This window comes from Falco punctatus, assembly GCF_963210335.1.
Source record: "Falco punctatus genome assembly, chromosome: 3".
Classification (NCBI taxonomy): Eukaryota; Metazoa; Chordata; class Aves; order Falconiformes; family Falconidae; genus Falco; species Falco punctatus.
Window position 1 is genome coordinate 14,258,586 of NC_137582.1, and position 20,424 is coordinate 14,279,009.

Below are 20,424 nucleotides of genomic sequence, written 5' to 3' on the forward strand. Positions count from 1 at the left end.
GCCCGCCCGCCTGCTCGCTGGGACACACCAGCCGTGCTTGGCTCTCCCTGCCCACGTGGCTCGTGTCGCAGCCAGCCGGCGGCCGCACCTGCTGCTGCCTGCCTGTCTGTCTGCCTGTCTGTCTGTCTGTCTGTCTCTCCGTGTATCTGGGAAGTGCTCCGCACAAGGTTGATTTCTTAACACTGATGTAGCTTAACGAATTGACAGGCCTTCGCCAGAGCCCGTGCCTGAGCTCAGCAGAGCCCTGCGCTGCCAAAATCAGCCTGGCTCCGTGCGCGGTTCCTGCGCCCAGACCCCAGCCACTGCCTGGCCATGCGTCCCTCCACCTTGCCACGGGGGTTCTCCAGACCTTCTTGAGGGGTGCGGAGGCCATGGGACCCTCTGAGCACAGGGTGGGTCGTGGGACGCTGAAGCAGCCTGGTGTGCTCTTGTGTTAGAAAAGAGGCGGATCTCTGTAAAGCCGGACTCTTCTTTTCTTCCTCGTGGTAACTCCTTTCCTCTTGGTTTTCCTCCCCTTCCCTTCACCCGCAATAACGCACTCTCTCTCTGGCAGACATCTTTTTCCAGTCCCACCAAAGAAGTCCCCTTGCCACTGGGTGAGTTCCTTAGCTGGGTCTCCGACGTCAGCAAGTCGTGGATGGGCTTGAGGGGAGCCCGGGACGCGGCAGCTCCTCGGCCGTGCTCACCAGCACAGGTAATGCCAACCTTTCCAGTCTCACTCTTTGGAGCCGGGGTTCCCTGCCGTTCCCTGCCGGGGCTGGCTGGGCTGGTGCTGGGGCTTTGGCTGGGTACTGCGCTCTCCCAGCGGTGACACTGAGATGTCCAGGGGGGGTGTCGTTTTCCTCCGATGTGCAGTTTGGGCTACACTTGCCCACGGTGAAGGCTTTTCAGCCACGGCTGCACCCAGCTGCTCCGGCTGCGGGAGGGCTGGCCCTGGTCAGGAGTTGTGGCTCGCCGAGGCAGCGTGGGGGTGAGCAGGCTGGTGCAGGGCGGGTGCGCAGCGCTGCCGGCTGGGCTCAATGGCTTCATCTCATGGACCAGTCTCCCTGTCTCATCCCATCTTTTCTGTTCGCTTTGTTTTAGTGTTGCTGGATGTCCATCCCAACTCCCCTCACCGCTGCCACGGAGCCCGTACCCCCGTCCCGGGGCAAGTGGGACCGCATTTGAGGACACTGGGACGTGCTCCCTCTCCCTTTGCACTTGCCAGAGTCCCCGGGCAGAGACTGGGGGCCACGCTGCCTGGGTGTGGGGGCTGCCCTGCAGCACCGGAGCCCCCCCACCAGCAGCGGGGTGCCCTGGCCCACCCGCTGCCCCTGCCCCCTGGCAGCACACAGCCCCCCGTCCCCCTGCCACGCCACACTCCACCAGGGCCCTGGCCAGGGGCTGAAGCAATAAGTGATGCAGCGGAGGGGCCGTGCCGGCTCGGGCTGTTGGTGCCAAAGCCCCCACAATTGTCCTGGCTGACCCGGTCCCCCCGAGAGGCACCTGTGCGGTCGCCTGGCCCTCCCCTTGCCCCGTGCCAGCGTGCCTGAGGTGCACCCCCTCCTTCCCAGGGAGAGCCGCCTGGCACAGTGCCATGGCTCGCCCACGGATCTCCACAGCACCTCTCCTCTTTTCTGCCTGCTCTCATTTGCCACGTGTAAATCGAGTCATGTTATTCCTCAGCATTCGTTATTATTATTCTCATTATCCAGTTTTGCTTTTGCATGACATGCTAATGTGGGCAACTGTACTGTAGCCCAGCCTGAGCCAGGGCTCCCGCTCCCTCGGGGCCCTGTGCTCCCCTGATTTCCCAGTCATTTCTCATCAGGGCAGCAGGGGCTGATCGATAATCCAAAAGCATCTCTTTTTGGGGGCAAAACACTAAAACCTGACTTGTATATACCGTGAAGTGTTTGTAAAACATGCAGTATGGACCCATGGCTCTCCCCAGCGAGGTCAGTAAAAGAGATCCTATGAAACCAGCCGGCAGCTCCGCGTGGTCTGTTCGCCCTCGCTGCTCCCCACCGGTGGCCATGCCCCGGCCTCGCCACTGTAGGTGCAGGCTAGGGGCTGCCAGTCACCTCCCACGCCTCCGTGCCACGGGCCGTGCTGTCCAGGCCGTGTGCCGCTGCGGGTCATGGTGGAGCGTGCTGGGGCGCTGGAGGTCTGACCAGCTCCTGGTGCAAGCACTGCACCATTGTGCTGGCCTCATGCGCTGCTGTGCCTGGGCATCCCCCCAGCCCTGTGCTGCTGAGCACGGAGCAGGGCTGTGGGGTTGTCACCGGGACTGTCCCCAGAGCTGCCCAGCTGCCCCGGATGGGCAGTGGTGTGTGTGGGTGTAGCGGGGCTGGGGTCTCTCCTGTGCTGGGAGGCTGCAGCCTCATGCTGGTGGGTCCCCAGTTTTGGGGACAGGGAGCAGCAGCAAGCAGGCACTGCTGGTGGTGTGGAGGCTTCTGAAGCTGTGTCCTTTGCACAGGGACTGATCCATCCCTCTGGCAGCCGGGCTCCGGGCTTGCTGTCCGCCCGGGCGCTCATATGCTGTGCCAACATGTGCTGCTGCTGGGCTGGAGCTGTACCTGCGGGTGCCTCTGCACGGAGCGGGCAGTGCGCCGCGGGCACTCCCTTAGCCTGGCAGTGCTGGAGCCGTTGTGGCTGGGATGGTGGTGAGGGAGAAGGGCAAGCTGGTCGGGCAGCCAGCTGGTGGCGGCACCAGCGGGGTTTGTTAGGGGCAGCCTGGGAAAACCTGGGAGACGTCAGCACAGATGCCCACGCAGAGGTTCACTGGCGCTGGCTTGGACGGCTCAAGGAGCCTTTTCCAGTGCTGTGAGCCACGTGCCACTGCTCTGTCCAGGTTGGGACTCCCTGAGCCAGGAGGCTCGTCCTGTGGCAGTGCCTCCCACCAGGCACCATGCCGGGAGCACCGGAGCTGCGTGGGACCTCGCGGGACCCGTGCAATGTCTTGAGGCCAGTGGGAGTCTGCCTGGGAGCAGCGGGACTGTGCTGGGAGCAGCTGAGTGTGTCGGCACCTGGGTAGGGAGCCCAGGCTGGCCGGGACAGATGGCAGCAGCTTGGGAGCACGTTAATTGCATTGTGCGTCTGCAATTAGCAGTGGCGTCCCTCCCTGCTGGCCAGCCTGCAGCAGGACGTGGCCGTTGGACACAGCTGGGGTGGAGGGGTTGTGGGGGACGTGCATCCCCTGTGCTGGGATGGACAGGGCTGCTGTGACTCGGGATGGGTCCATGGGGCGACAGTGAGGATGGCTCCCTGGGGAGGGCATGGGCAGCCCAGGTCTGTGCTCCAACTCAGATAACTCCCTGATCCCACCCTCCAACTTCTTGATCCCCCCTCAAGGTTGGACACTTCCCACAAGCCTCATAAGATCCCTGAGACCCCTCTGCATCCAGGGCTAAACCCCATGGTCCTGGCTAGAAGCCCCCCACCTACCCACAATATCTCTGGGGTCCAGCTCCCTTTCCCCAGGTGAGAACCCCCCCAGTTCTTGAACGAATCCCTGGGGACCAGCACCTGTTTGCTGGAGGGGACCCCCCCTCCCCACACACCCCTCAGCTGTGTGCCCACCTTGGCCCCAGCATGGGGACCCTCCCCTAGCGGGGTGCCGGGTGAGCCAGGCTCATGCTGAGCAGGAACTGCTCCACCCGCAGGGGCAATGGGTGAGCTGGGGATGGTGGCATTCCACCGTGGTGGCTGGAAAAGGGGCACAGGAGGGTGAGGTGGAGAGGGACACGCCGTGCATCCAGGCTGGCTGCTCCCGGCTGCCTGCTGGGCATGTGGGGCCACCAGCGGCCTGGTGTCGTGGGGCCAGCCGTGGGGTGAGCTGTGTGGTACATGGGGACAGTCTGTCCTCCCACCTAGCGTGATGTTCCTCATCCATCTCCAGGCATCCCTCACCTCCAGCTGTCTCACACTGCTCCACGTCACCTTCCTGATCCCCTGGGACCCCCCAGTTCCCTCCCAAAGCCCCTTCCCATGGGCAGCATCTGCCTCCCATGCGCTCACCCTAGAGCCGCCTGGCTTCCCATGGGCAATGGCAGTAATGGTGTGGAGCTGACAAGCAGCATCTGGCAGGGCTCAGTATCAGCCAGGCATGGCACAGGCAGCGTGACGGCAAGTGGCAGTGCCAGGACAGTGGCAAGTGGGGCATTTGCCCTGGGGCTGGCAGTGGCTTCGCTGCTCGCTGGTCCTTAAAGCAGTCACAGGCCGAATCACACAGCACAGCACCGCCGATGGCTCAGGGAGGAGAAATGCGCCGTGTAGGGAAAACAGCCCCCACTCCCCATGCTGCCATACCTCTGGGTGGTGGGAGGGCCAGTCACAAGGGCAGCTGGAGTCTGTGGGGCAGAATGCAGCTGGTGCTCCAGGTCTGCCACGCTGGGGTGGTTGGGTGAGCAGGGTCTGGGGCAGAGCAGTGGCAGGGGCTGGCAGCGCTGACCTGTCCCGTCACTCCTTCCGAGTCGATGTGGCGGAGAGGGCCTGTGTCTGTCACCCTGCTGGCTTTGGCACAGCTGGCTGAGGCTGAGTGCCGTGTGAGGAACGACGGGGGTCGGTGACCAGGCAAGGGGGAGCAGCAGCTCAGCCGTGAGCAGTGTCGGCAGCCATGAAGCTGCACTGCACACCAGCAGCGATCTAGTGAGCATGTAATTGGGCCAAGCTAATTGTGAGGGATAACTCTATTATATTCCCGTTTTTACCGCACTGCAGCTTAGCTTGCCCCTCTGATGCATGGGCCAGAGCTCTCCCCTTTCAGGCCCTGCAATCTAAACTGTCACGCAGCGTTAAAACCGCGGGGCGGTGGCAGGCGAAGCGCTGAATGGCGCGCTGGCGTGGCTGTCAGTCAGCTCTGGAAGGGCTCCCTCGCCCCTGGAGCAGCCACCCAGTGCTCACTGGTGTCCACAAATAGCCTGTCTGGCAGGACTGGTGGGATACTTGCCGGGTGGATGCACCACATGGTGCTCCCAGGTGTGCCGTGGCCAAGCCAGGCTGTGCCCGGGCACCCTGCAGGCCATGGCCCTGCTGTGGGGCTGGTTCTCACACCCCAAGTGCGTGGGTGCTTGCCCATCACTGCCTGAACGGTAGCACTGTCAGCTGTACTGCCCTGTCCTGCAGTAGCCGCCGCTGACCGTGGCCTGGCACATGGGACCTGTGGCTGCTGTCACAAGCGGAGCCGCAGCAGCCAGCTCGTCCCCGCTGGCACACACCAGCTGCCAGCTCCGCGTGCCTGCCGCCCCGGGCACTGCTGGCTCCAGCCCGCAGTGTGCCGCTCTGGGAACTCTCTGTACAGCTTACCCAGCAGCCACAAAGCTGGACCGGCCTCTCCCACGCCCCCCCCCCCCCCCTCACTGGGGCACTAAACCTTTCTTTAGGGAGATCAGCTGCCTAGGGGACAAGTGCAGGGACCTCGAGATCCCTGCAGTGCACAGAGCCCATTCACTGCAGGCGGGGTCCCTGCCTCTCCCCAGCAAAATCCCGACATGCACTGGCCAAGGTCAAGCACTGCCTCGCAGTAATGTGCCTGCGTTTCTCTGTGCCGTCAAGGAGCACGGCGTGGTCTGTGCCAGGGGCTGGTGCCAGCTGGGCTGGTGAATCCACCCCTGTCCTCGCTGCAGGTCCTGGAGTGATGGCGCTGGTTGCTGGGGAGCCTGGCCCAGGGCTGCAGCCAGTGCGTTGCCCATCCCACCGGGCACCGGGCAGCTCTGCAGGTAGTGGTGCTGCTGGGCACATGGCCAGGGTGCCCACGGTGGGGATAGCGATGGTGCTGAGCAACCTCGGGGTGCTCTGAGATGTGCAGCCGCCAGTGGGACCGTGTGGGCAGTGTGGTGTGGGGACCTGTGCCTCCCTCCTGAGGCACCGCGTCGCTGCTGTCAGGCAGCTGCAAATCCATTTGTTCCGGCTGTCATGTCCCAGGGTGTAACTGGCTGGCGCTGCCCACTGTGCCTGGTGGCTGTCCCGGGCCGGCAGCTGAGCTGGGGCTGGGGGCTGCTCCAGATCTGACGTGCCGGGGCAGGCGGCAGCTGTGGGGAGCCTCATGGCTGTTGCCATTGCCAGCACAGGCAGCACCAAGCATGTGGGCATCCCTGCACTGGTTTGGGGTTTGCTGCTTCTCGTTGTCTGGTGTCTCTTGGCATGTCCCCAGGACTCAGGTGGCCAGTCCTGCCTGTGCAGGTGTGATGCCGTGCTGTGTCTGGGACAGGCTGGCAGCAATAGCTGGGGTTCCATCCCCACCAGCCTGGGCTGGGTTTTGGGCTCTGTTACTGAAAGACCATTGCCCACTGCAGACGCTGTGGTCATCAGGCCTCCCTGTGCCATTGTCCACCACCCAGCTGTGGCAGCATCCTCCAGCTCCCCAGCAGCACGGGTTCCCTGTGCCCAAGCTCCAGCAGCAGGGCTGGTGCCATGCACTGCAGGCATTGTAGTCCTGCCCTGGGGTGAGGGCTCACCTGTGGGGCACACGGGACCGGTGGTGTGGGGCAGGAGCGCTGCAGAACCACAGCAAGTGTTTGCACCGGTCTGCACCAGAGCTGCCACGACCTCTCATGCCTCAGTGCCCCCCACCGCACCACCCTGCTCCCTCCCCTGGACACTTGCCTGTCCCCAGGGGAGGAGGGAGCTGAGCCGTAGCCTTTGGCTTGGCCAGCCGGCGAGGGGCACCAGTGCCAGCTCCAGGGGTGAGCAGCCACAGCTGCAGTGTACGTGGGGCTGCGGGACCCCACTGCAGCATATGGCATCGTGCACGCAGGGTCTGCAGTGAATGCACATGCCCGGGAGCATCTCTGATGCCCTGCTGGCACTTCAGCTAATGAGAGGCTGCTACACTCCCTTCCTAGCACTGTGGAATATGGTCCTTTTCCTGTATTTACTCAGGTTTTGGGGGGTGAACGAACATCCGTCTCTTCCTGACCATGTTCTTGGTGAGCATCCCCCTGCGTCTGGAAGACATAATCGCTGGGGAGCTCATTGCTTCTTGCAGCCCCTTTCACATACGCTTTGGTTTAGCTCTGAACTCTGCAGCCAAGGACAAACTTTGCCTTTTCCCCACGACCTCATTTGCCCCGTGCCCCGGTTTGCCCTGTGACTTGCTGCCCTGTACACCCAGCACCAGGTCTTGCTCCCACCCTGGGAACCTGGCTTGTGCCTATGGGAGGCAAAGTGTTGCCAGGATGTGACCTCACATCACCTTTGCATCCCAGAGGGGTCTTGTCCTGTCCTGTTGTGCATCCCCAGGGCCCTGACTATGTTTGGTAGGACCTGCCACTACCATGAGCCCAAGAGATGCAAATTTACTGGGGCCGGATGCTGCAGCTTTTGTGGTTGCAGCTGGCATAAAGCAAATTGCTCGGTTACACCGGCAGAAGGAGCCGTAATGGTGTGCTGCAGCTTGCACCCTGAACCCTGCAGCCGTGAGGAGGCTCCTGCAGCTGTGACCCGCATGCCAGCGCAGATGGGCACAGCACGGCAGCTCTCGGTGCACAGCCATGCCTGACCCAGGTGGGCTGCAGGAGCAGGTACCAGGCACCAGCCTGGCTCTGCTTCCCCTCTTCTCAGCAATTTGCTGCTTTTTCTGGCATGGTTTCTGACCAAAGCCCTGCCTGCTGCTCCTCCTCAGCAGCTGCATCGGTCACCACTTCCTCCCAGTGACCCCCAGCCTCATCCAGCCCCATTTTCTGCCATGTACCCGGCTGTGATGCTCAGCTGTGTTACCGGTGCCTTGTACAGGGCTGCTGCCATTGCTTCTGCATCGAATCAGTTTTATTTCCCTTTTATCAAGCCCACGGTCCTCAGCTGTTTCCCCTTGCAGGCAGAGCCTGCGAACATCATGGCACATGGTCAACCTATCCTTGATCAGGTCTTGCGGTCATCACCATCTTCATGGCACCACCGTAACCTGTGTTCAAGCTTTGCCTCCTGCTCCCGCCACCTTTCTGGCAGCGCCCACACTCTCGTTCCCACACCTCAGCAGCTGCCCTCGCTGCGCCCCAGCTAAAATGAACCAGGGGTCCTGAGCACCAGGCTCCCTTGCTCCTCTGATGAAAGCCTCGGAGCTGGCTGCATCTCCCCTTCCTCCTTCCCCTCCCTGGGCATGCTTCTGCAGCTCTTCATGCTGGATGCAGTCCCTCGCCGCAGGCTGGAGCTTGTCCCAGACCCTGCTGTTCGCTGTGGCATATGCATTGCTTGCTCTGGCCTCCTCCAGCCTCTCCAGGGCTCCGGCCGCTGGCACTGTGCGCTTTCCCATTTCCCTCCATGGGATTCCCAGTGGCATCTGCAGCATTACAGGCTGCTCCCCCTCGTTATGCTCAGCCAGGTGACCTGGCAAGGCATTAGCAGGGCTAATGACAGGTTAATTGCAGGGCTCTTAGGACTGTGTAGGAGTGTGAGCATCTCCCTCAGCCTTTGGGTACAGGCATGGTGTGATCCCTCCTGCAAACCCGGCTCCCCAGTTGGGGCATGGAGCAGCCACTGGCATCTTCTTCCTCCCCCTGTCTTCATGCCTGTGCAGAGCAGCGTTGCTCCTAGGCTTGTTTTCACGTAGCATCTCCTTCCACTTGTTGCAGCAACGCAGCTGAGCTAACAGCACCAGAGCTGGGAACAGCTGCAGGCTCTGCACAAGGTGTGCAGGCTCTGAGCTTGCCAACAGCTTGGACGGCTGGTCACAGCCAGAGGAGATCTTGGGGGTGTCTCCAGGGGTTCCTGGGCTGGCAGAACTCAGGCAGATGCCTCTTGCCACAGCGCGGTGATCTGCAGCAAGGAAAGGGCTCATAGGGATGGTAACGTGTTATCATTCTTACCACGGCGGCCATGCCATCCCAGTCCTTCTGACACTGGCACAGAAGCAAAGGAGGTTTCCGCTGGGAAGACCCTGGTCCCTGTGGGAGCTGGTGAGGAGGGAGGCAGGGGGCAGCCACCTGCATCTCCCTGGGCCAGGCTGCAGCCTGAGGTGCATTTCGGGGGGAGGGGCACGCAGCTCAGAGGATGCCATGAGGGGCTGCTCCTTATCCCCACCAGCCCCACACAGCCCATGCCATGGCCAGACCCTTCTGAGGTGCCCCAGCCAAGCTCTGCCAGTGTCCCAGCCTGGAGCAAGTCCAGCCCCACCGCTGGTGCCCGAGGGTGGCAGGCTGCACTGTACCTGCAGGCTCTTGGCAAAGCATGCCGAATGGCCTTGCCACACTGTGCTCCCCACAGGGCCCTGTTAACATAGCCCCTTGTTTGCCTCGGCACGTGCTGGAGTGGGTAGTATGTTGCACGTGGACACGCATGCCCAGAAACACGTGCTGTCTGCATGGGACCACGTGTGCTGCTGGCATGCAACTGGGTGCCACAGGCTGCGTGGGCTGCTCCGAGACGCTGCCTGCTGTGGTTCGAGGGGCACTGCCCAGCCCCATGCCTTTTCTTCTTGTCCAAGGTGCTGTTGCTCCGTGCCTCCACAGTGGGCTGGCTCTGCCTTCTGGGGTGCTCCGAGGGCATGCAGGGTGCTCAAGGCAGGTTTGGGTTCAACTCATATTGCTGGAAAAGCCGCAAGATCAGGATGATCCCCTCCCACTGCCCCTGCCTGCCTAAGCTCTGCTACCTCCGACTCTAGTGCCTGCCCCCAGCGAAGGCACCCGCTGTGCTGGGGCAGAGGGGCCTGATCCTCGAAGAGGGTCCCCTGTGGAGAGTCGGCCAAGTCACGACAATCACACCAATACGGCTACATGCCGTGCTCCCTTTATTAAACAAACAGGTCATATTTATAACTTAAACCGACCGCTCACCCGACTTTACACACAGGTGATTGGATAAAAGTCTCTGGGCCACGTGGGGGTCCGTGTCGCTGATCGGTGAGCATGCTGCAGGTGCCTGATCAGAGTGTGCCGATGAGAGTGTGCCGATTCCGTGGTTCCCAGGACTTGCTCTGCACCTGGCTTCTTCTTTGTGCATAGCTTGTTTTCCTTCTCCCACTGCTTGTTCCCAGGACAATTTAAAACTGCTCTGCAGCTTCAGCTAACAGGCCTGGGTTGTCCAACCCGGACAATGGTAACATATGTCCTCGGTCCTTTAAAAATCCCTCTACAGATCCTGTGCATGGGGCTAGGGAAATGGAGTGGTTGTGGGGTCAGTGGAAATATGAGGCAGGCAAGCGGTGCAGCCCCTGGCCGGGTTGGGAAGCGCCGTGAGTCAGTTTGCCATGGCTTGGTTTGGGCTCAGCCAGGCGCTGGACCATGGGCTCTGCAGTGTGTGGCCTTAGGAGGGACAGATGTAGGGACACCAGGGACCAGCAACCAGAACAAGCTGAAGGGGCTGGAAGGTGTAGCTGGCAGCAAGTGAGATCTGGGAGCAATCCCAGGTGAAAAAGGGTCAGGAAATTCAGGAGAGCTGCAGGAATCGCTGTGTTGAGTGGTGCTCGTCCCAGCAGAGGAGACAGAGATGAGCAGAGCCGAAACCCACAGGTACTGGCGATGGTTGGTGGGCCAGTGCCACAAGGCTGGCGCAGAGGATGGAGGTCGGGTGTCCCGGCCAGGGGTGCTCTGTCCTGCCTGGTGAGGATGGGCCAGCAGCTGCCCCTCTGTGGGGATGGCAGTCCCTGGTGGGGGACACAGCAACACCCCCAGACATCTGCACTGGTGTGCTGGCGGCGTGGCGGAGCCGCCAAATCCCCACACCCTGTCCCTCTCCTGCTCTCCTTGCAGAAGCGCTGTGCTGCAGATGACACCAGTCTCTCTGGACAGAGTGTGGAGGAGTCGTCGCAGGATGGGGAAGAGATAGAGAGGTACGGGCAGTGCTGGTCACAGCGGGGTGTGCCAGGGCTCCTTGTCAGGGCAGGCCAGGGCTGGGGTCTGCATGTGTGCGTTTGGAAATCTGCACTATGAGGAGGGGAACTGGGCCAAATCCTGCACAGCCCCGGGGGGTCTGGGCCAGCCGCTGTGGGATGGGGAGGGTGCAGGTACATCTCCCATGTGGCGAGCAGGGACGGGACCAGGCGCAGCTGTGAGCGCTGGGTGCTGGGCTCTGGGTTTATCTTGCCAATGACACGGACATGAGGAGAGGTACTGCCTGCAAACCTGGCCGAGGTACCCTTGAGGGGCGTCCCCTGCCGAGGGGCATGTGGGGCTGGGGGCGGCTCGGGGATGCCTGCCCGGTGGCATGTAGGCAAGGCAGGGGAGGTATGGCTGGGCCAGCACTGGCCACACCAGTGGGATGGGGTGCAAGGCTGGTTACGGGAAACCTGCGAGGTTGTCCAGGGTCTCCTGGGAGCGGAGCTGCAGAGCTGCCTTCCCTGGCATCTGCGGTGGTCGTCGGTCAGCTGCATGGGGTGCTGAGTGGGGTCACCTCTGGGGTCCTTATGTCCCCTGGTCCGCAGACTCCTAGAGCCATCCTCTCCCTGGAGCAGCACAGGGGAGAGGTGGGCGCTGTGGGCAGAGAGATGCTGGCAGCCTGGGCATCATTTCATCCCTCTCCCACGCAAGAGCAGCCAAGGGGGTCCCAGGCAGAGATGCCCGTGGCAGAGGTGGGCAGGGCAGGTGGCAGCCGTGCAGCCCAGCAGCCCGGTGTGTCCCTGCTGTCTCCCCAGAGCGTGGCAGCAGGGCGAATGGATGGAGCGGAGGCTGGAAGTGCACGAGCAGCTGCTGGCCCTGCGGCACTGGCTGGATGCGGTGGAGAAGAGGTTGCCCACCCTGCCGGAGCCTGGCCATGCCCTGCAGGTAATGGGTTCACCCCCAGGTGCATGGCAGCTGGCAGAACCGCTCAGAGCCAGGCAGGACCCGGGCCACGTCTCCACCAAGGCTGGTGAGGTCTTGGTCCCTGAAAGGGACGATGGTGTTGGGCCATGGCCAGCTGGGAGGCCCTGTGGCACAGCCCTACAGATCTGCTGTTGACACGTGAGCCAGGCAGGGTCCCCTGTTCCTGGTTGCTGCTCCCCAGCCCGACAGTGCTCGCCCAGTCACGCCTCTGTCCCCACCAACGCCACCATCGGCTGCTGTGGGCTTGGAGCCTGCTGTACCTGGGGTCCTGCTGGTACTGGTGGCATCGCTGCCTAGGTGCCCTGCTGGTGCCATGGCCACCTTCCACTCCAGCTCAGCCGTGTCCCACCGCACTGCTGCCCAGTTGGCATGTGCAGCTGTGCACAGGGTATGTGCAGCCATGCAAGGTGCATGCAGCCATGTCCCCCTGCTTAGGCAAGGGGTGTGCAGCCATGCACAAGGCATGCGCAGCCATGCACCGGGTGTGTGCAGCCGTACAAGGTGTGTGCAGCCGTGTCACCCTGCCCAGGCAAAGTGTGTGCAGCCGTGCTCGGGGCCATGCAGCCATGTAAGATGTGTGTAGCTGTGCGAGGGCTGCCCCCTGCCCGGACACGTGCAGAGGCGTCCCTGCTGCCCAGACCCCTCTGCTTGCTGCCCACCCACCTGCCTGCAACCGGCAGAGCACTGGTGTGTCCTTCCCCCAGCCTCGGGCCAGCACAGGCCACCAACTCCCACCACCCCATCTACGCTAAGCCACGGCGGGAGCACCCGTGGCGGGGGCTGCCCTAGCCGGCCCCCTCCTCGCCGCCCTGCGAACAGTCCCTCGCCGGCTCCTTTTGTTCCGGGCCTGGCCAGCACACGGGCTCCCTCCACACACATGACAGCACAAACTGAAAGGGCCATTCATCGCGGCCTCGGTGCAGACAAAGCCGAGGCCGAGGAGAAACCCACCCCACTCCCGGGATCTGAGGCTACGGATTCCAGCCGACTGCTCTCGCCCGGTGCCCCGCACTGGGCTCCCTCTGCCTGGGGCGCCCGTGCCTACCCCAAGCCCGGTACCTGGGGCTGTGGAGCGTGCCAGGCGAGCTGCCGGCAGGCGCACAGGGCAGGAGGCAGCCAGTTGCTCTGCTGAGGGAGTCAGCTTGTTGCCCCCCTGCCCAGTCCCTGCCACGTGGGGTCCCAGACGGGTGCTGTGGGGCGCCCAGGGTGCTTTGCCAGCATGGTGGCTGAACCCAGGGGTCCCAAGGCTGGTGCCTGCTTGCCGTGTGGCAGCAGGGAGGAGCGTGGTAGCTGCACTGCTGGAGGGGGTGGCTGCTCCAGGGGGCTCAGGGTGGCAGGCAAGGGCAGCAGCCCCCCATGTCAAGCCCGCTGGTGCTCAGTGGAGCAGCATGTTCCCCAGCACACTGGCACTGGCACCTGATGATGCTCAGCACCATCAGGGAGGGCTAGGTCCCACCTGCTTGGCCCCTGGGTCAGTTGGGGATGCCCAGAACCCCCTGAGGGAGCTGGTGCCTGGGCAGGGCACCCATGCACAGATCCAGCGCTAGGTGCTGAGCTCCCAGCTGTGGGCATTGGGAAGGTGCCAGAGCAGAGCGGTGAAGATGGTGCAGTGCCATAGGAGAGCCTGGGATATGCTAATTCCCTGCAGCATCTCCAGCAGCAGAGCAGACAAAGCCCCCGGCCCCTCCGCCTGCTGCTTTCAGGAGACCCCAAGGGAGCCCCATCCATCAGTGCAGTGCGACACTCCTTGCAGCGGCCCCTGGGCTCCCCGGGGCCCGGTGAGGGGCACCCACTCCTTTGTGCACGGCAGGACCCCCCACCCTAGAGGGCCTCTCTTGCTGGCTGTGGGGCCACTGTGTCAGAGCTGGGTCCAGGCAGGCTGAGGATGGGGCTCACACCACATACCCTGCGAGCAGGAGCAGACCCCCCCCCCCCCGCCGGCACCTCTGGCAGCCCCTTGCCCACCCCCCTCAGGCTCTCCCACACTCAGGGCAGGGGCAGAACGGGGTCCCTGATCTCAGGCCTGGGGGACCCTGGCTTGCGGGGTGTGGTGGGCGGTAGCATCTCTCAGCCCTGTCCAGCCGCCGTGTCCCTGCCATGTCCCACCGAGCCTGGCTGAGGACACCCAGCACCTGCAAGAGCTCTAGGGAGCAGGGCTGTGCCCCCTCTGCGGCTGCAGCAGCCTGCTGAGACTCTGGCTGGCAGCACCAGGACTGGAGGGGCTGGAGCCAGGTGGGGGGGCCAGACACAACAATATGCCCCGGAGGGGTGCAACCCCAGAGCCAGAGGGGCTGGGCTGCTGTGGGGCTGTGCCTCCGTGGGGCTGTGCCACTGTGGTGCTGTGCGGGACTGTGCCTCTGTGGTGCTGTGCCTCTGTGGGGCTGTGCCTCCGTGGGGTTGTGCCACCGTGGGGCTGTGCCACTGTGGTGCTGTGCTGCCATGGGGCTGCGGGTGCAGACACGCCGGGGATGCAGTGGGTGCACAGGTCCGGGGCAGCACAGCTCGGTGCAGCAGCAGGTGCCGCTGGCAGTGGCGGTGCCGGTGCTGGTGCGGGAGCAGGTGCCGGTGCTGGTGTTGGTGCCGGTGCGGGAGCAGGTGCCGGTGGCAGCGGCGGTGCCGGTGCCGGTGCCAGTGGCGGTGCGGGAGCAGGTGCCGGTGGCGGTACCGGTGCGGGAGCAGGTGCGGCGGTGGCCGGTGAGGGGGGGCCGGGCGGCGCGGGGTGGGCGGTGGGAACCGCGCTGCTCCCCTCCCCCTGCCCGGGATGGCTGCGAGTCCCCGGGGGTTTCCCCGGTAACGGCGCCGTTCGGCGCGCGAAGAGTTAACGCGGGCGGCCGCATTGTGCCAGCGGGGGGTGCGGCGGGGTCACCGAGCCGAGCCGAGCCGTGTCGGGGCAGTGCCGAGCCGAGCCGAGCCGAGCCGAGCCGTGCCGTGTCGTGCCGCAGGGTCCCGCCCGGTGCCGCCCCGTCCCCCGGGCGCAGTGCACAAAGGCGGCGGCGGGGCCGGGGCGGGGGATGCCCGGGCGGCGGTAACGGGGAGAGGCGGGGGGGGCCCAAGCCCCGAGCCCCGAGCCCCGCTCCGCTCCGCCGGCTTGTCCCCCGCCATGGCCCGGCGGTGCGGCGGGTAGCGGGGGCGGCGGAGCCCCCCCGGGCCGGCCCCGGCCCCATGGACGCCCGGCTCCGCCGAGGGGTGAGTGCCCGGGGCGGGGGGCGCTGGGGAGGCTCCGGGGCGGGGCGGGCGGGGGGCTGCGGGCAGGGCAGCCCGGGGCTGGCCGCCGGCGGGGGAGAAGGCGGGGGTGCCCCGGCAGCGGTGGGGCGTGTGGGGGGCTTGACTCCCCGGTTCAGCCCGCGCCTCCCCCGGCGCTGTGGCTCCTCCACCCGTGCTGCCCCGTGGGAGCCCGGCCACGCAGGAGGGTTGTGGGGGGCCAGGGCAGGGGCGTGATGCCACGCGTGGGGCCACACCGGCTCGGGGGTGCGGGGTCTGCTGCCTGCTGCAGCCGCGTGTCAGCACGTACGATGCCTCGCTGCACGAGGATGGTCCCTGTGGCATGTGCCACGGTGTGCCACGGCGTGCGTGTGGTTGCTGGCCGGCGCTCCGGCCACGCAGGAGTGTGCACCCTGGGGTGTCCGGCCGCTGTGGGTGCGTGGGGCAGCCTGGCCCGTGTGCTCCTGGGCCACGGCTGCATGTCGTGTGTAGCCCCGTGGCCGCAGGTGTGCGTTGGGGTTTGGGGGTCTCTGCCAGTGGCCCGGTGTGCAGCAGAGCAGGGTGTGATGCGTGGTGTGCATGTGGTCCCAGGTGCGTGGGTGTGGAGGGTGTGCAGCGCTGCGTGGCCCTTGGGTGGGTGCCCGCAGCACCCCGGCCCACGCCGGCGGTGGGATGCCCAGCCAGAGAGGTGTGATGCCCAGGGTGGAGTGTGGGTGCACCGTGCCAGTGTGGGTGCGTGTGAGTGCACGTGGGGGTGTGTGCGTGTGCACATGGGCACAAGGGTGTGCACCCAGCGCTGGGCGTGAGGGCTGGGCACTGGCAGCGGTGGGTCTGGGTGCGGGCAGGCGCTGCGGCTGCAGCCAGGCTCTGGCAGGGGGCTGGCGTGGGAGGGTCCTGCCGGGTGGCGCGGGGGGATTTATGGCTGCGGCAGGGCTGGCAGGGTGGGGAGGCTGCCTCCCTGCCTGGGCGGGTGGGTGGGTGCTCCCAGACGGATGGCCCCCAGCCCCGCTCCCCCCAGCAGGTCCCCAGGCCGCCTTTGTCAGGCCCTGCAGACAGATGGCTCTTTTCTCCCAGCTCTGCTGGCCTCTGAGTTAATCTAATGGCACAAAGCGATGCCGGTCAGGAGCATCTGCTTGTCTGCCGGGTGCCCTGCGCTGCTTCCCGGTACCCTTCATTTACATGCCTGCTGACGAGACGAGACGCGCGCCTGACGTGCAGGGCCGTACGCCCCGCCATGAACCCCTTGGGGTCCCCTCCTTCCACTTGGTCCTGGGTGACGGCCAGCGCCTTGTCCCTCCCTGTCCCCAGGGCCCCGGCTCTCCGTAGTACTTTGCGGGGGGAGGGGGCTGGGAACCCCCAAAGCCCGTGCAGGAATTTGGGCAGCACCAGCAGCGATCCGAGGCAGAGGCAGAGCTGGGAGCAAGGGCAGGAGAGGATACAGGGTCCAGGCACCGTGCAGCCCTGCCGTGGCCCCGGTAATGTGCATCCTCCTGGCTTGTTTCAGGCCGGGATTTGAGGCGGGGGCCCGGCGCCTGTGCCCATGCCATGGGGAACTCGGTGAGCCGGCCCAGCTGCCTGGGCGAGAAGAGCCGGCGGTCAGAGGAGCTCCTCCGGGAGCCGCAGCTCCGGGACCTGGGGCTGGACGTGGGGCAGCCGCCCACCAGGAGCATCGCAGAGGCTTGGCTGGGGCCACCGGAGAAGCCACTGGTGCCAGTGGAGAACGGCTGGAGCCCGGTGCCCGGTGCCAGCTGGAGCCGGCCGGGCAGCCCCGTGCTGAAGCGCAGCCAGTCAGAGATGGCGGTGCAGAACGGGAGCACGGCCTGCATCCCGCTGAAGGGGCAGGTGGGGGGTGCAGCCTGGACCCCACCCCGGGCCAGTGCCCCCCGGAGCACCTGGTCCTGGAAACCTGTCACCACCCGGGAAGTGACGGAGGTGACGGAGGTGACTGAGACCATCGTGACAGAGATTGTGGAGGTGACCGAGTACCCGGCTGGCGAGAAGGGTGGGGAGCCCCTGGTCACCCGGACCGTCACCGTGCTGACGGAGCGTGCGGGGGAGCTCGCGGCTGGCAGCCGCGCTGGACACACGGATGCCGCAGAGGTGACTGTCGGGCAGGGACCCTCGCTGTGGAAGACGCTGTGCCAGTGGGGCTGCTCTGCCAGCACAGTTGTCTCCGTGAGCGAGTCTTGGCTTTTGTCTCTCTTGGCTCGGGCTCATGTGGGGCTGTGCGCTCCCGCCGCTCTCCTGTGCCAGGGGATCTGCGGCCGGGGCATGCGGCCCTTGATGCCCTGATGTGGGCCCAGCTGGCAGCACCCCCCACCTCATTGCTTTGGGGCATCTGGGTGCCAGAGGATGAGACAAGCCCCCTCCTTTCTGCTGCGGCTGATGGGGGATGTGTGTCTGCAGGGGGTCCGCATGGCACGAAGCCCTGGCTTTGCGGAGCCCTGCGGGCAGTGCCCGGTCCTTCTGCCCTGAGGAGGAGCGCAGGTCTGCAGAGAGCCCATCCCCACACAGCCCTGCCGATGGGGCGAGCAGGGGTTGTGGGGGGATGCTGGGGAGGACCTGTCCCCCGCATCACCTCCTGGGCAGGGCATGGTGGGGAGGGGCATACCCCAGCCCCACAGCTGCCCCATGGCTGCCTCCTGCCCAGCCAGGCGGCTCAGCCACCTCTCTCCCCAGGTGTCCCTGCGGGCTGTCCCAGTCCTGGAGGAGTTGACGGGCACAGAGCGAGCCCAGGACACACTGGAGTGCCTGCTGGCCTGGGTGGCGGACATGGAGGAGCTGGTTAGCAACCAGAAGCCACCCTCAGCAGAAGTGAAGGTGGCGAAGGCCCAGCTGGAGGAGCAGAAGGTCAGCAGATCCAGGCTGGCGTGTCCCACCCACGCTGCTCTCCAGCCAGGGATTAGGGGGCCGGGGGGCAGAGCGGCTGTCCCAGGGCTGCTGATTCTCCAGGCTGTGCCGAGGTGGCGTTGGAGGTAGGGGGGTCCCCAGCACAGTGCTATGCCCCACTGCCTTGCAGCTCCTGAAGCGGCTGCTGGAGGAGCGGAGGCCACGGGTGGAGCTCTTCCTGCAGGACAGACCTGTGCCACCAGCACACGGCTCTGACACGGCGGTGCCTGAGGAGAATGGCAGCCTCTCTGGCCTTGGGGAGAAGTGGGGCAAGCTGATGCAGGAGGCTGAAGCCAGGTGGGTCAGGGCTGAGATCTTCATCAGCTGGGGTGGCAACCCCCTCCCTGCCTGCACGGGCTCTCCCAACAGCTGGCAGCGGGGCTATGGTGCTGTGACCCCCCTGCCATCCCTGTGTGCAGCAGTGGCATGCTCTGCCGGGCTTCTGCCAGGGCTGCCCTGGCAGAGGGACTGTCCCCATCCCACTCACACCAGGGCTGCACCGTGCCCTGCAGACTGTGCTGCCTCCAGCTGTGTGTGGTGCAAGGTTGGTCCCTGCAGCCTCTGCGGTGCTCTGCCAGCCAGGATGCACCATTGCCTCACTGCAGTGCCCGGCCCTCCCCGCTGCCCGCAAGGGGCTCGGTCTGGGGCGGTTCAGGCCGGCACTGTGCAGGGCGGTGGGTGACAGTTCTGCTTTGGGGCAAGCTCTTGCCATGCCTCTTGCCTGCTTTCCTGGCCCTGAGGTCACCAGGTTTGTGGCTCTATGGCTGCTCCAGCATGAGGCTGTGGAGCACCAGGGCAAGAGCTGGCCCTTTGCTGCAGGGGGCAGGGGAGCTTGCTGGGGTCTCGCTGGGCTTGGAGTGGAGCGGCATGGCCAGGTGCCCCAGTGTGGCCATGCCAGCGCTCAGCCTGGTTGGCAGGGTGATACCGGGGCAGGGAGGTCCTGGACAGGTCATGGAGTAGAGCCGGCGCTCGTGCAGCCGGGCAGGGGCTGCCTCCTCCTGCATCCCTGTGTCCTGCATCCCTGCTCAGCCCAGGGCACCTGCCACGTGTCCTTGGAATGCTCGTGGTGCTGCCTGGGCTGAGCAGAGGGATGCTGGCCTCGCCTCCCCCCTTGCATTCAGGGTGGGAAGTTTTGGGGTGGGGAGCACAGGGCAGGGGGACCCTGGATGTGGCTGTCGGCCACCCAGCCCCGGTGCCAGGGGGAGAGGGGGCTTTGGCCCCTGGAGCCAGGGGTTGTGCCCTCCCTGGCTCACCCAACCTTCCTGGCACAGGTACGGCCACCTGGAGCGGATCCTGCCGGCGGCACAGGGCTTCCAGGAGGCTGTGGACTCCTTCCAGGAGTGGCTTGGCACCACGGAGCGGCAGCTGGCTCAGCTTTGGCATGCCAATGGCTGCGTCAGCCGTGTGCAGGACGCCCACCGGCAAACCCAGGTCGAGGCTGGGCTGAGTGCTGGGTGGGCTCGGGCACCTGCTGCAGCACAGGGTGGGGGGCGTGAGTGGGGCTCAGTGGGGCAGGGGAAACCACGAGCGGGGCCGTGGGGAGGTCTGGGGTTGGCGGTGGGGACGGGAGGCATGCCGGTGGGTGCAGTGGGGATGTGTGGGGTGATGTCTGCGGCAGCCGCTGCCACGGGAGCCTCTTGCCCAGGCCCTCTGCGAGGAGATTCGTGAACGGCTGGGAGAGCTGGATGGTGCCCTGGAGAGCGGGCAGCGGGTCCTGGAGATGGTGACAGGTGAGTGGGGTCGGCTGAAGTGGTGGCTGCAAGGTCGGGACCACAGGATGTGGGAGGGAATGAGCACAGTGTGCTGCTGTTGTGCTGGCACCAAGGCATGTCCTGGGGAGGTGGCAGCCCACACCAGTGAGGGGACACCTGGTTCTGGGTGTCTTTGGGGCCCTCTGCTCCCCCACCGGGTGCTGCTGGCAGCTGTGGGAGGACAGTGTTGTGTGATGGACGTCGGGTAGAGAGGGGCCAGGGGTGTGGTGGGAAATTTTGCCTCCAGTGGGGGTGAGGGACTGGAGCTGGGTCCAGGAGAAGCAGGGCAGGGGCAGGCGCAGGGGAAGATTGGACAGAGTGACTGTCATGGGGGAGGAAGGGCATCAGTGCTGCAGGTCCCCGGCTGCAGCAGCGCTGATGCTGGCTGCACTGCTGCCGCCGCAGGGGAGGAGGCCCAGCTGGCACAGGAGAAGATGGAGTCCTTGAGGATGCGATATCTCATTGTGGGCCAGAGCAGTGCTGACACCATGCACCGGCTGGGGCAGACCCTGGAGGCCTCATCCCGTTTGGGCACTGCCCAGGAGGACCTGGCACTTTGGCTGGGCCGCATGGAGAAGGAGCTGGGCTCCTGGGACAGCCAGCACGGTGGCCAGGAGCCCCCTGTCAGCACGAGCGACAAGGAGAAGGTGCGGGACATGGGGCTCTGAGGAATGTCACCCTCTGCCCCCTTCACCCCTCCCTGGCTCCATGGCATTGCTGCCTGCAGCATGAGATGGGGGAGTTGGGTCTGGAGGGATGTGGCTGAATGGGCTGCACCAGGCTACAGCAGGAGGTCCCGTGCTAACCAGCAGCAGACACACAGGGGGTCTGTGTCCCGGCAAGGCTGCCCTGGTGCGTGTGCTCTCCCT

At 65.2% G+C, this 20,424-nt stretch overlaps 2 protein-coding genes across 31 annotated transcripts in view; both read left to right on the forward strand.

Annotated features, from left to right (window-relative positions):
- PLEC (plectin) overlaps window positions 1-694 on the forward strand; it is a 67,500-nt gene extending 66,806 nt beyond the window's left edge. For all 27 annotated transcript variants that reach the window (XM_080381584.1, XM_080381595.1, XM_080381603.1 and 24 more), the window contains one exon: window positions 554-694. The gene's annotated coding sequence lies outside the window, so the exon portion shown is untranslated. The remainder of the gene's footprint in view (window positions 1-553) is intronic.
- Window positions 695-1,166: 472 nt separating this feature from the next.
- LOC308061521 (microtubule-actin cross-linking factor 1, isoforms 6/7-like) overlaps window positions 1,167-20,424 on the forward strand; it is a 34,764-nt gene continuing 15,506 nt past the window's right edge. Inside the window, exons 1-9 of one of the 4 annotated variants that reach the window (XM_080381613.1) lie at window positions 1,167-7,485; window positions 10,665-10,744; window positions 11,546-11,675; window positions 16,420-17,015; window positions 17,595-17,765; window positions 17,935-18,101; window positions 19,076-19,235; window positions 19,450-19,534; window positions 19,961-20,202. In XM_080381613.1, the coding sequence (XP_080237739.1) occupies window positions 11,564-11,675; window positions 16,420-17,015; window positions 17,595-17,765; window positions 17,935-18,101; window positions 19,076-19,235; window positions 19,450-19,534; window positions 19,961-20,202 (1,533 nt within the window). In that variant the 5' untranslated portion in view covers window positions 1,167-7,485; window positions 10,665-10,744; window positions 11,546-11,563. The other 3 variants (XM_080381615.1, XM_080381614.1, XM_080381616.1) reach the window with 3 other exon arrangements.